General features: G+C 41.2%; 1 protein-coding gene across 3 annotated transcripts in view; it reads left to right on the top strand.

Annotated features, from left to right (window-relative positions):
* The window catches only part of ACO1 (aconitase 1), a 68,381-nt gene that overhangs the window by 23,288 nt on the left and 31,199 nt on the right, over positions 1 to 13,894 (top strand). For 2 of the 3 annotated variants that reach the window (XM_005581561.4, XM_074017353.1), the window contains exons 4-7: positions 1,338 to 1,475; positions 10,999 to 11,068; positions 11,199 to 11,382; positions 11,922 to 12,061. In XM_005581561.4, coding sequence (XP_005581618.3) covers positions 1,338 to 1,475; positions 10,999 to 11,068; positions 11,199 to 11,382; positions 11,922 to 12,061 — 532 coding nt within the window. Of the gene's footprint in view, positions 1 to 1,333; positions 1,476 to 1,700; positions 1,791 to 10,998; positions 11,069 to 11,198; positions 11,383 to 11,921; positions 12,062 to 13,894 lie in introns of those variants that run through there. The other variant, XM_065530430.1, reaches the window with a different exon arrangement.

Below are 13,894 nucleotides of genomic sequence, written 5' to 3'. Positions count from 1 at the left end.
TTTTCTTTTAAACAAACGAAAACACTGTGCAATGACTATATAATTTATTACCCATATACCCATATCCAGACACTTTTGAAAGCTAAGGAGGGGGGTCATTGCCCCCAGCAGCAAGAGGAAACCAGGATTGTCTCAGACAAACTGAGACACCCCACCTTTTCTAATGGCAAGGGTCATTATCCTTGCTCTTAAAGATCCTAGTCCTGAGTATTCTAGGGAAAGGTCAAAGAGATAGCATGGAGGGCCGGGCGCGGTGGCTCACGCCTGTAATCCCAGCACTCTGGGAGGCTGAGGCGGGCGGATCACAAGGTCAGGAGATCGAGACCATCCTGCCTAACACAGTGAAACCCCATCTCTACTAAAAATACAAAAAAATTAGCCAGGCGTGGTGGTGGGCGCCTGTAGTCCCAGCTACTCGGGAGGCTGAGGCAGGAGAATGGCGTGAACCCGGGAGGCGGAGCTTGCAGTGAGCTGAGATCGCACCACTACACTCTAGCCTGGGCAACAGCAAGACTCCGTCTCTTAAAAAAAAAAAAAAAAAAGAAAGAAAGAAATAGCATGGAATAGAGCCATCTTGGAATCTTTTCTCTCCCGCATTGTATTGCCCAGGAAACCAGGTGTCAGACACTTGTACTTGAAACACTGATGTGCTGTCTGCCAAGGGGAGATGTTGTAGCTCACATCACAAATCTTGACCATAACTGTTAAGCCTCAGTTCTCATCCTGCTATTTTTAGGTATCCTTGCTCCCCATTGCAGCATCTTTGTTGAGATACTATATTTCCATTTGTAAGTGATGTTATTTTATTGCTTCTAGAGACCCAATTTCATTTTTCTAGAGGAAGAGCACCAAAACGTTATACTTTTAAGCAAAAAAGAGAGAAAGATTCATTTAACATGAATTTGATTCACAGCCAACTTTTCTGAATTATATCCATTCCTTGAAATCTGGTCAAAGTTGAGGGTGTGATCTGAATGTCTTCTCCAGGTCTTTGTCTAGCCACCATGTGAATGGGAAGCACTCATAGCAGTAAGAGTTCCAGAGTTGTTAAGTGCCAGCTTTCCCGTCGTTGCTCTATTTAGACCATAGCTGTTATTAAATTTAATACAGTGATAACATTGTACATAGAGAGACCACCCAGTTATGGTACCTACTGTCTATGTGATTTCTGCCTGAGGAAATATGCTTAGAAACTTTCACTCTTCTAAGTCTCACCCATTGTTAGCTCCTCTGATGAGGGAAGGCCTTGTCAATATTATCAATGGAGGCAAAAGGTGAAAAATCCAGTTACACACATTTAAGGCTTATTTTCTGCATTATTCTCTTTCTTCTCTTAGGGGTGTGCCCGCTGTGGTTGACTTTGCTGCAATGCGTGATGCTGTGAAAAAGTTAGGAGGAGATCCAGAGAAAATAAACCCTGTCTGTCCTGCTGATCTTGTAATAGATCATTCCATCCAGGTTGATTTCAACAGAAGGTGAGAGATTAAAACGAATACCTGAGTGTTCTGCTTTGTGCAAAGTCTTTGAATACGAATCTTTTAAAAATGTGTATATGTGGTTAAAGAAGAAAATCTTTAAAAGATATCTTCTGAAAAACTTAAACTTCATATAGATTTTGCAGTAAAGATGTTTTAGGGGGAAGAGTGGGTGGATTTTTTAAAATCTTTTTTTATTTGTTTTTACTTCTTGGGTGGGAGCAGCCTGCATTTGAATCTGGCTTGAAGTTGGGGTGAAAACACAGCCACATGAAGTTCTGCCTTGAGAGCTTGTCAACACAAGTATATGTCAATGCAAGTATATGTTTGAGCTTTTTCATCCACTGGAACCTTACTCCTTTTTTGATCCCAAGTAACTGTTGCGTATCTAGCAATCTCGGCCTCTCCACGTGGGTTTCCATAATGCCTATCCCTTTCTTCCTCTGTGTTTCTTTTTTTGTTTGGGATATCCTCTTCTCTCTTCCTGCCAAATCTTACCTGTCCTTTAAGGCCAGCTTATATTTTATTCTGTTAGGAATCCTTTACTTTCCAGCCTACGAAGCTCCCTGTTCTTCAGTTTGCCAGATGATTTAGTGTCCTGAGTGGGCCTGTAGCCCTTGAAGGGAAATTGTCACTTGAGTTGCCTTGGTAAATAGACTCTCAGCTCCCTGAATGCAAGAGCTGAGCAGATAAATAGGCATTTAGTGTCCTAAACTGAGTGACCTTGAAATTATTCTTCAATTTAGTGAGAATCTTAGTAAGCCTGAATATAGACACCTAATGGTCTAACACCTTTAGGTGGGGAAAAACTAAACAACTCTGAGAATAGGTTTTTTGTTGTTGTTTTTGTTTTTTTAAATCCATCCCCACATCCTTGGCATCCAAAGGTGTGCATATTAAAATGTCTTCATTGGCCACGTGCAGTGGCTCATGCCTGTAATCCCAGCACTTTGGAAGGCTGAGACAGGAGGATCGCTTGAGCCTAGGAGTTTGATACCAGCCTGGGCAACTTAGGAAGACCACATCTCTACAAATAACTTTTTAAAAATTAGCCACGTGTGGTCGTGTGTGCCTGTGTGGTCCCAGCTACTTAGGAGGCTGAGGCAGGAGGATCACCTGAGCCCAGGAGGTTAGGCCGTGCATACCAGTTGGGTGACAGAGCAAGACCTTGTCTTTTAAAACAAAACAAAACAAAACAAAAAAAAACAAACTTAATAAAGAAAATGTTTTACAAAGAAGAGAACTGAACATGTGAATTTGTAGTTGTGAACTAGCAACTTAGGCCTGGCCTGTTAAACTTTAAAAGTGAATACTTCTTAATCAAAATATATGTACCATTTGTAATCCTAGCCCAATGAAGAGATGACTAAGTTTTGTGAGATTAGGAGCCAAGTAGTAACGGTCAATTTTCCTGACTCAGTTTATTTTAATGAGCTTTTATCCCTAAATCTCACTCTCTAAAAGCCTTTGCTTTAAGTTGGACATGTTGGGAGTGAGTCTTTGGGTTAAAATGGCATCAGGATGTTAAACATTGTTATATAGCCCCAGTCTTTTGTAAGATATACAAAAAAGCATAGAAAATAGAATCTAAGAGAAGCACTTAGTGATTTGATAGGGCCTATAAAAGTACCTGATGGCTGGACACGGTGACTCACGCCTGTAATCCCATCACTTTGGGAGGCCAAGGCGGGCGGATCACGAGGTCAGATCAAGACCATCCTGGCGAACATGGTGAAACCCCATCTCTACTGAAAATACAAAAATATTAGCCGGGTATGGCGGCTGGTGCCTGTAGTCCCAGCTACTTGGGAGGCTGAGGCAGGAGAATGGCGTGAACCCCGGAGGCGGAGCTTGCAGTGAGCAGAGATAGCGCGACTGCACTCCAGCCTGGGCGACAGAGCAAGACTCCGTCTCAAAAAAACGAAGAGTACCTGATGAAGTTAAACTTGAAAAAAAAAAAAAAAAAGAATGTAGTCATCTTTGCCCTTTGGATCAAAATGGTAATCGACAGATGGGAATGAAGTCAGAAGAAACTCTACCATTTGTCCTTTTCTCCAAAAGGCAGAATTTGTACCAGCCAAAACCACGAAGATTTCAATGTAGAGATAGGTGTAAAAAAATCAGCTATTGCTGTATAACCCCAGAATCTCAGCAGCAGGCAACAATCAGAATTTATTTCTTACACATCTTCTAGTTGTTTGGGAGGTCAGGTGAGCACAGTTGGGCAGCTCTGCTTTGCCCTGCAGTAGCCAGGTTGGCAGCTTACACTGAACCATACATCTGCGGGGCAGCCGGGACAACTCTGTTCCATGTGTGTTTCTTTTGGGGTCCAGGCTAAAGGAGAAAGCCGCTGTCTTGTGACCACAGAGACTCAAGTGGGCAAGTAGAAACACACAATATCTCTAAGGCCTAGCTAAGGACCAGCAAAGCATCACTTCTGTTCACGGTGCCACTGATCAAAGCAAATCACAGGGTTGAGCCCAAAGCTGGGATGGGGAAATACAGTTCACCCATCTTCAGTGGAAGTAACTGCAAGGTTACACAGCAAGGGTTTTGATACAGGGAGGGCAATCAGGTGTTTTTAAGAGGCTATTATCTTAACCTAGAAGTATGACTACCTAAAGTTGTCAAAACAACTATCAGTGGGAAAAGAAATAACTTTTCCACATACAGTGCTAGAAACTGATTAGTGGAGGGAGCAGTTCTTATGAATGTTTAAAAGTTTGAGAAGGAAATCTGTGTGTATCAGATGTCTTGATGAGACTAAATTTAGAAGCAACGAATGAAACAAGGAAAAAAGCTATAGATTTAGTTACTTCAAAGTTAAGAGAAAATAACTTGAAAAATATGGCAAACTGTTAATATACTTAATAAATGGAGTATCTGTAATCCATTTAGGAAAATAATAGGTCCCTGAAGATAAATGGGCAAAGGGAAGTGGACATTTCATAATAAAAGGAAATGCAGATGGTAGTAAACAGTATATAAAGGCTTTTTCAATCTCACAAGTAATAAAAAAGTAAATATTTGAGATGTCATTTTCTTATCAATATAGTTGACATTAGAAAATAAACATTAATTATGAAGGTGTTATAAGGGAGACACTTTTATACACTGCTGATAGCACTATAAATTAGAAATGAGGATTAAAGCAATATATGTTAAGACCTTAGAAATTTCTGTATCCTTTGTCCTGGAATTTCTACTTCCAAGCATACCCTTTATATCTTTTATTTATTTATTTATTTATTTTTCGAGACACGGTCTCACTCTGTTCCCTACACCAGGGTGACGTGATCACAGTTCACTGCAGCCTTGACCTCCTGGGCTTAAGCAATCCTCACACCTCAGCCTTCCGAGTAGCTGTGATCACAGGCATGCACCACTACATTTGCTAATCTGAATAGCTGACTTCAGAGAAAGCTTAATGGCCTATAATGTTTATTAAAGTATTATTTATAAATGAAGCCTAGAAACATTCTAAATGTCCAACAAAAAATGGCTTATTAAATTATAGTATACCCCTGAAGTGAATCATTAGGTAACCTTTAGAGTTTTATGAAGTCTTTATTCACACTTGGAACATAATCACATTGTAGCTCAACGAGCCAGATGCTACATTGCATATGTAGAGTGACGTAAGCTACATGGAAAATGATGCAGGAATTAAAAGATTGGAAAGGGTGCCAAGTTGCAAAGCGGTTATCTCCGGGATTGTAACTGTCTTCATTTTCCTAATAAGAAGCTATTATTTTTATAATTAAGTCATTTAAGAATATGAAATCACTCAAAGGGAAACAAAAACACCTTTATTTGCTTCTCTGGGGATGTAACTGAGTTCCAGGCAGCCTCAAAATAAATTTAGAAAATGGTCTTTCTCCAGTTAATATTGCTAACATCCAAACCAGATAAATTCAGGATAAAGAGAAATCTACTTTGTCCCCTGAATTGATTGATGGTTCTTGGAACAGACCATGTACTCACCAGCTCTTCCCTTTCCTTTGGACTCTGAACCTCTCCTAAGGCAATATGTCTTCCCCCACCTTCCTTTTTTTCTAAATCACGTGAACTCATTTAATGTTTTGGTTTCAAATGGAAGAGTTTAAAATATATGCATAAAATGTTATCCTGTTTGAGATAGGATAAAGACCCACTTCAGAAGTTATGAAAGTAGCCATAAATTCATGCCCAATTTCATCTTTCTTGGAGACTTTCATTAATGTTGATGGGTTTACCTTCATTTCGCTCGCCTAGAAGGTGAAAGTACAGGTAGAGACAGAATTGTAATATAGTTTTCATGTCTAAACTCTATTGACTCAAAATTCAAAGAGCTCATTGCTGTTAATACATCTTAAACTTGGGTCATCACCAAGTTCACTGTAATTTTTTTTTCTTTTTTTAGACCTTGACTCTAATCAACTGTGGTTTCAATTTTTTATAGACCTTTTTCATTTACATCATGTACTGAAAACAAAAACAGCAAAATCCAAGGGTGAGCTTTGACCTAGATTGATAACCAAATCTAGCAAACCCACATATATATATAAAATTAGAGCAAATACTGGCCGGGTGTGGGGGCTCGTGCCTGTAATCCCAGCACTTTGGGAGGCTGAGGCAGGCAGATCACGAGGTCAGGAGATCAAGACCATCCCGTCCAACATGGTAAAACCATGTCTCTACTAAAATACAAAAAATTAGCCGGGCATGGTGGTGTGTGCCTGTAGTCCCAGCTACTCAGGAGGCTGAGGCAGGGGAATCGCTTGAATCCGGGAGGTGGAGGTTGCAGTGAACCGAGATTGTGCCACTGCATTGCAGCCTGGTGACAGAGTGAGATTCCATCTCAAAAAAAAAAGAACATTTCTTTTAGAAGTGTTTTTATTGGTGGTATTTTGTTTTTATTTCTTGAGTTGTGGTTTTTGCAGTTTAACCTCATGATCTCTCTCCTCATTTTTGTAAGGAATTAAATGTGATGTCTCAACTCTGTGAAACTGTGTGCTGTGGGCTAATTTCCAGCTCTGTTTCTAGAAATGAGTGAGAAAAACTGGGTACAGTGTGGTAGAGTGGTAAATATCTCAGTTAAATGTTTATAAGCTCTTTGCCTAGTTTGAATAATACTAATTAGCTTCACACCCTCTTTAGAAGTTGAAGTTTTAACACATTATTGTGATATTTTACAAAGTTACCTCACCTTTTTTTTTTTTTGTTCCTTCAACAAGAATTTCATAACAGTGGCCGGGCGCGGTGGCTCACGCCTATAATCCCGGCACTTTGGGAGGCCGACGCGGGCGGATCACAAGGTCAGGAGATTGAGACCATCCTGGCTAACATGGTGAAGCCCCTTGTCTCTACTAAAAATACAAAAATTAGCCTGTGTGGTACCGGGCGCCTGTAGTCCCAGCTACTTGGGAGGCTGAGGCTGGGGAATGGCGTGAACCCAGGAGGCGGAGCTTGCAGTGAGCCGAGATTGTACCACTGCACTCCAGTCTGGGCGACACACCAAGACTCAGTCTCAAAAAAAAAAAAAAAAAGAATTTCATAAGAGTTTCTGACCAGATTTCATTGATGTGAAAACTATCTCCATGTTAATACTGTCTGTGAATTTCTGGAGCTCCATTAAATGTAATTCTCAGAAACTGAACTACATTCAATTCTGAATTCAAATTAAGTAACTAAGAAATTTCCTCTTTAGTCTGTGAGGCCATTCACATTTAGAGACCTTATTAAAAGCTCACTAGATTAGACTAATTTAGGAAAGTTCTGAGTGGTAGAAAATTCTGAATGCTAGGTCTATTTATTCATTCCAGTAACTAGAACTAGGCTAATTGAGCCAAGCTCCATATAATAGATGTTTTGTTTTCCTGAGTAAATAGGGTTTTACCTGGAATTACTGTATCATGAAACAGTCTAAGCATTTCTGGCTTCTGCACGTCCTATGAACATGTTGCTTCCATCAAACTGATACCCCCAGCATTTTCTGGGGTAAACGTTCCCGCATCAATCATCAGTCATGCTTCTGCTGTGAGAAGCTCTGTCATCCTCCTGGTGCTGGAGGGTAGAAGATCAGGGACAATGACTAGCAGTCCATAAGTGCTCACAGTATAGCAAAAGAGATGGGGAGGAGAGTCAGGGGCCACATGTGGTTATAATCTCACCTGTAGTGCTAGAAATCAATGTCAGAGATGCTTTCCTTTTTTTAAAAAAAATTAAATCCATTTAGCAGATCTATTATGTGCCAGTATTTATTCCAGAAACAGGTTATAGTTTAGAAGGGGAGAGAAATTAGTGAACACACAGCTTTCATGCAGTTGGTAAGTGTAGTCACCACAGAGAAGGGGCAAATCATCCTGATCTGGGGAGTCTGCAGGTTTTTCAAGGAGTGTCACCTGATCTGGATCCTGAAGCCTGTTTACCAAGGAGAGAAGAGCTGGAAAAGACCTTCCACTCAGAGCAAATAGAGCATGCAAAGGCATGAGGAAAGTGGGGGTGGGAAGAGCATGCTGACTACAGTGTGGCTGAAGCTGAGAGCTTGGACTGGAGGCTAGGAGAGCTTATAAAGGATGGCTGAGGTCAGGTTGAAGGACTTGGGTTTTTAAGACAAGGAATTTTTACTTTATTAGAAAATGGGAAGCCATTGGTAGATTCAAACTGGTTTGTGATGATTTACATTTTAGAAATGATTCAGGTGACCATACCAAACGTAGATTGAATGGCCTCACAGGGCAGCTAGTTGGGAGGCTATTTCTGGAATAAATACCTTGATAGCTATAGGTACTAAGTGGTGGGAAAAGAGCTCGTTAGATATGGACAGACAGGGAAGAGGAACAGATTTAGGAAAGAAAGCCCAGCATCAGGGTTTGACCCGTTGAGTTTGTGGTGCCTGAAGTATTCTTGATGCGCATGCCCAAAACACACTGGAAACATAGATCTGGGTGTAGAGACAGGTGGGAACTGGAGGGATGGAGCACTCAGCATTCTACTGAGAAGGTCGAGATGAGGACCTTGAGGAGTAGCTGTGTCTCGTCCAGAGGATCCACAGAGTCTGCTGATGCCGGTGTCAGTGCAGGTGTCCTGCCTTGTTCTGCTATCCTGGGGTCCCTCCTTTCTCTCTGTCTTTTGCTCTTCTCGAACATGTACATACATTCACAGACACTCATTCACTCAGGCAGGGATCTGCAGACTTTTTCTAGAAAGGGCCAATAGCAAATACTTTAGACTTTGCTGGCCACATGCTGTCTCTGTCACATATTCTTCCCTCCCAACACCCCAGCCCTTTAGAAATGTAAAAATCATGCTTCATTTGAGGGCCAAGCATATCTGGGCATTGGGCCACATTTGGCCCATGGGCTAGTTTGTAGACCCCTGTGAGGCAGTCTCTGGAAATGATCCTATTAAAGCAACCAACACTTGTCTTGGAGAATACTGATATCAAGATAAAAAAAAGTCAGTGTAGTAGCCAACTATATTTTCTTTTTCTTTTTTCTTTCTTTTTTTTTTTTTTTTTGAGACGGAGTCTCGCTCTGTCACCCAGGCTGGAGTGCAGTGGCGTGATCTCAGCTCACTGCAACCTCCGCCTCCCAGGTTCAAGGGATTCTCCTGCCTCAGCCTCCTGAGTAACTGGGATTGCAGACGCATGCCACCACGCCTGGCTAATTTTTGTATTTTTAGTAGAGACAGGGTTTCACCATGTTGGCCCACCTGGTCTTGAACTCCTTACCTTGTGATCTGCCCACCTCAGCCTCCCAAAGTGCTGGGATTACAGGCATGAGCCACTGTGCCCGGCTCCAAATGTGTTTTCTATGAGGTAAATAACATGTGCTTCCAGTCCTTTTTTCCCCCAAGGAGTGCCTGACCATCTTGCTCAGGCTGACTTACCGTCATCCTTCAGACCACATTGATACCATGTCCTTCTGGAAAGCATTCTGGTCCCCTCAGCCCCCACCGCTGGCTGAGTTCATGGCCCATTCCGAGTGCTCCCATGGCACCCTGTGCTTCCCATACCAGGCAGTGATGATTACATGCTTCTGCAGTTGCCCTCTCACCAAACTCAGTGCGGCAGTGGGCAGTGAGCACGCAGCTTTTGCACCATTGCATTTTCAGCATGTAGCACATGGCAGGCTCTGGGAGGGTGGATGATCAGAGTGAGTGAGAAACAGAGTATCATGGTCAAAGCAGAAAGTCCCGGGGCAAGTCAGACCTCGGCTCAGATAACCGTACTGTGTTATCGTCTAACTTCGGACAATTTTAACCTTTCTATGCCTCAGCTGCTGCTTCCGGACACTGAGGATGACAGTAGCATTTACGTGAGGGGTTGTGATGATGACTTCACATGTGTAAAGCTCTGAGCGTCCATAACGTAATGTTGCCTTTTAGCTCTTGCTGTTACTGTGGTGGTGGTACTACCACTGCCACCATTACTGCCACCGTCTCTGTAACTATGACAGGAAGGCTGTGTAGTATAGGGATTAAAGGATTGTGTCAACTCAGGAGTCAGACAGCCTGGGTTTCAATCCCAGTTCCACCATTTACTAGTTTCTGTGGTCCTGAGCAAGTTTGTTAACCTGTCCGTGTCTCAGTTTCCCCACTTGAAAAATGTGGCTATTAGTTGTACCTGACTCAAAGGGATATTATGGAGACTGAATGAGAAAATTAACATAAAGCATTTAGAATAGTTGCTGGCTCCTAGTAGTGTCAATAAGTGTTAACTACTGGGTACTAGAAAGTAGTTATCCAGTACTTCATTAATGAAGTCTGACTTTGATCTTAGCTATGAATTTTACTAGCTTTTCCTGTGTTCACTGAATCCTATGATACACACTTTATGAGCACATTCTGTGTGCTGAATCTGCGATCTTGTGACTATGGCTTATTCTACCTTGACTCAAAACAATGCAGTTTGATTTTTAAAATCCTAGAAAATCATCTTGGTGCCCTATGTTGTCCTGATGGACTGAATGACCTTGAGTAAATCTTCGCGTATAATCTGTGGTTCACAGACGTTATCAGGTGACACCATCTTCCTCATAAACCTTGGTCCTACACACAGGAGATTGTGATTCTATAAGGTACTGATCCTGTCAGCATTGCTAGTTTTCTGTCTCCCAACATAGAGATGAAAATGCCAACCCAGACACAGCCCAGGTCAGAGAGGTGTTATAATGAGGTCATGAATGAGGAGTATAGAAACAAGAGTTCTTTAAATGTCCAGGCTGCTGTTGTCATATAATGTCTTGAGTCTGTTCCTAAGAGTCAGACTATGATTAGATTAGTTTTAACTTGAATTCAGTTCCATGTTTTCTGCCTACCATATTTAAAGGCCTTGTAGGAATCACTTGAACCAAACAATAATTACTCTTTTTACTTTCACTAGTTACCTCTCCTATTCCACACTGTAAGTAGTCACGAGTGAAATTATCACTCAGCAAGCAAGGAGATGCAATTCCATTTTGTTTCTTCACCACCAATAAATTTGACCACTAACATGTTAAGCCTCAAATTGTATACATTTAATTTTTCTCTCTGACAGGGCAGACAGTTTACAGAAGAATCAAGACCTGGAATTTGAAAGAAATAGAGAGCGATTTGAATTTTTAAAGGTATGGGCAGGTTCTGGTTCCATTGTTTGGTTTTCTTTGTATGTGGGGTACCAGGGAGAGATGCCAAGAAGATGGGCTGAGTAGAAGTACTGCACGTGTTCATAGTGTTCTTTCCATTTGTCAATCCCAGTGGGGTTCCCAGGCTTTTCACAACATGAGGATTATTCCCCCCGGCTCAGGAATCATCCACCAGGTGAATTTGGAATATTTGGCAAGAGTGGTATTTGATCAGGATGGATATTATTACCCAGACAGCCTCGTGGGCACAGACTCGCACACTACCATGATTGATGGCTTGGGCATTCTTGGTTGGGGTGAGTGTTCTTCCAGGTTTCTATTCCATATATGCTGTTTTGGGGCATGCACTTTAATTCACTTTGATTCTATTACATTTCAGTAACATGAATTTACATGACCACAAGTTTCTGAGAGGTATTTTTGTCAGTTTTGTCACTGGTGTTTTTCCAGTGCCCAGAGAATCACTTTGCACCTAGCAGGCACTCAGTAATTATACTTGGAAGAATGAACAGGAGCAAGGGGTTAGGGACATTTAGCGTACATGAAAATCGCCTGGGGTATTAAAAACAGAGGTTCCCAAAGCTTACTCTTCTTTGCATGTGGCACCAAGGGGATTTTGATACAGGTGTTTGGGGGACCATGCTTTGAGAAACACTTGTTTAAAAATTCTATAAAGGAAAATAGAGAAAAAACAACTGTTCTTTATAGGAACATAACTCTGTACCAATTAAACATTGTATCTGGGTTTATTACCTGTTAATGTCACTAAATTTATACCTGAGAGATAGAGTAAGGAGTGATGAAAGCATTTTTCCGGTCATGCTGTTCATTGCAGGTGTCGGTGGTATTGAAGCAGAAGCTGTCATGTTGGGTCAGCCAATCAGTATGGTGCTTCCTCAGGTGATTGGCTATAGGCTGATGGGGAAGCCCCACCCTCTGGTAACATCCACTGACATCGTGCTCACCATTACCAAGGTAACAATATGCAACCTCTTCTGTGGTCTTGGAAAGTCGCAATTGTAGCTTTCCAATGGAGGGAATAAATAATGGAATCTTTTTTGGTTTCCAAGTGCTCTAGCAATGCTAGAAAATCAGGTTGATGATTTTGAAAGGAGATGAGGTAAGGGGAGTATTCTTTGTTAAGTTTAGATAATTATGTTTATTTTCTTCTAGTATTGCTGCATTGATCTTTTTCTTTTTTCTTTTTTTCTTTTTTGAGACGGAGTCTCGCTCTGTCGCCCAGTCTGGAGCGCAGTGGCCGCATCTCAGCTCACTGCAAGCTCCGCCTCCCGGGTTTACGCCATTCTCCTGCCTCAGCCTCCCGAGTAGCTGGGACTACAGGCGCCCGCCACCTCGCCCGGCTAGTTTTTTGTATTTTTTTTAGTAGAGACGGGGTTTCACCGTGTTCGCCAGGATGGTCTCGATCTCCTGACCTCGTGATCTGCCCGTCTCGGCCTCCCAAAGTGCTGGGATTACAGGCTTGATCTTTTTTCTTAAAGGAAAATTTTTAAACTGTGAAATAGTTCAATGATACAGAAATTAAGATGGCATTCATATGCCCACCACCTAGATTTAACAGATGATACCATTTTGTCATAGTTGCTTCAGAGCTCTCTGTGTTTTTAAAGAAATAATATGTAATATCTGTGGCTAAAGCCACATTCCCCATTTCTAGAAATAATCACTATCCTGAGGTTGTAAGAATCATTCCCGTGCGTGTGTTTATGCTTTCACTACATGTTTTCCACATGGTTCTTCCTTTTATGCAAATAGCAAGGTAGTTCCATGAATCGAGTTTTACTTTTTAAATTCTCTTCTCTGTATTATAAGTTACATTATTGTTACAGATATGTCATGAAGCTGGAAAGTATTAGGCTTTTTCTGTAGCTGTTAGAGGAGATCATCTTTTTCTGTGATCTACTTGTTTGGTAAAAAGAAGGCCATTTCATTTTGGAAGACGCTTGGAAAAGCAATGGTTTTTAATGTTCACAAACATAATTTTTTCTGCTTTTATAGTTTGGAGGCTGGGGTCTTTTGCATGGACACGCCATTGTTAAAGTGCAAAACACATTTCTGTTTGATTTAATTTTTGTGAAATTTGGAATTGGATTTATTTGAATACCATAGCTTATCACAAATGTCTGTGCACTGTTCTTCAGATGTGGAATACTACAGGACTTCCTCACAAAATTTGGCAGAATCCCATATAACCAAAAGAGCCCATCTATGTGGTTGTGACTAGAAACTGGCTTTATGCAGAGCTAAGTCAGTCACTGTGGCCTCATTCCTGGCTGGTGCCTTGTGTGGAAAAGATATGGGGATCTTTTGGTTACATTTGACTTACACTTGTAGCATGAATTTTGTTCATTATGCCTTTGAAAAATTACTTTCTTAACTAGTGCAAGTAGTTATTTAGGTTGAAAGAATTTAATGTGTAACACTTCCAGATGCTTCCAATGATCTCATTAGAGAGGGAAAGAGAATGTTTCTCATTTTGAAATATTTTTCTTAATATCATTTGTATTTTGGGCACACTTTGTCTTTCTTTTTATAAATAAGAACTATTTGACATCATCTTAGATTTATAGGAGAGTTAGTACAAAGAGTACAGAGAATTCCTGTTATCTTTCTCCCAGCTTCCCATAATGTTAACATCTTAAATAACCATGGCACGTTTATCAAAACTAAGAGGTTAACATTGGTGTGGTACTCTTAACTACAGGCTTTACCAGGTTTTTCAGTAATGTCCCTTTTCTGCTCCAGAATTCAATCCAGGATACCATGTTGCATTTAGTTGGCATTGCTTTT

This window comes from Macaca fascicularis, chromosome 15 (assembly GCF_037993035.2).
Source record: "Macaca fascicularis isolate 582-1 chromosome 15, T2T-MFA8v1.1".
In the NCBI taxonomy this organism is placed as follows: domain Eukaryota; kingdom Metazoa; phylum Chordata; class Mammalia; order Primates; family Cercopithecidae; genus Macaca; species Macaca fascicularis.
The sequence above is the reverse complement of the archived record's forward strand: the minus strand, read 5'-3'. Positions and strand labels throughout refer to the sequence as shown.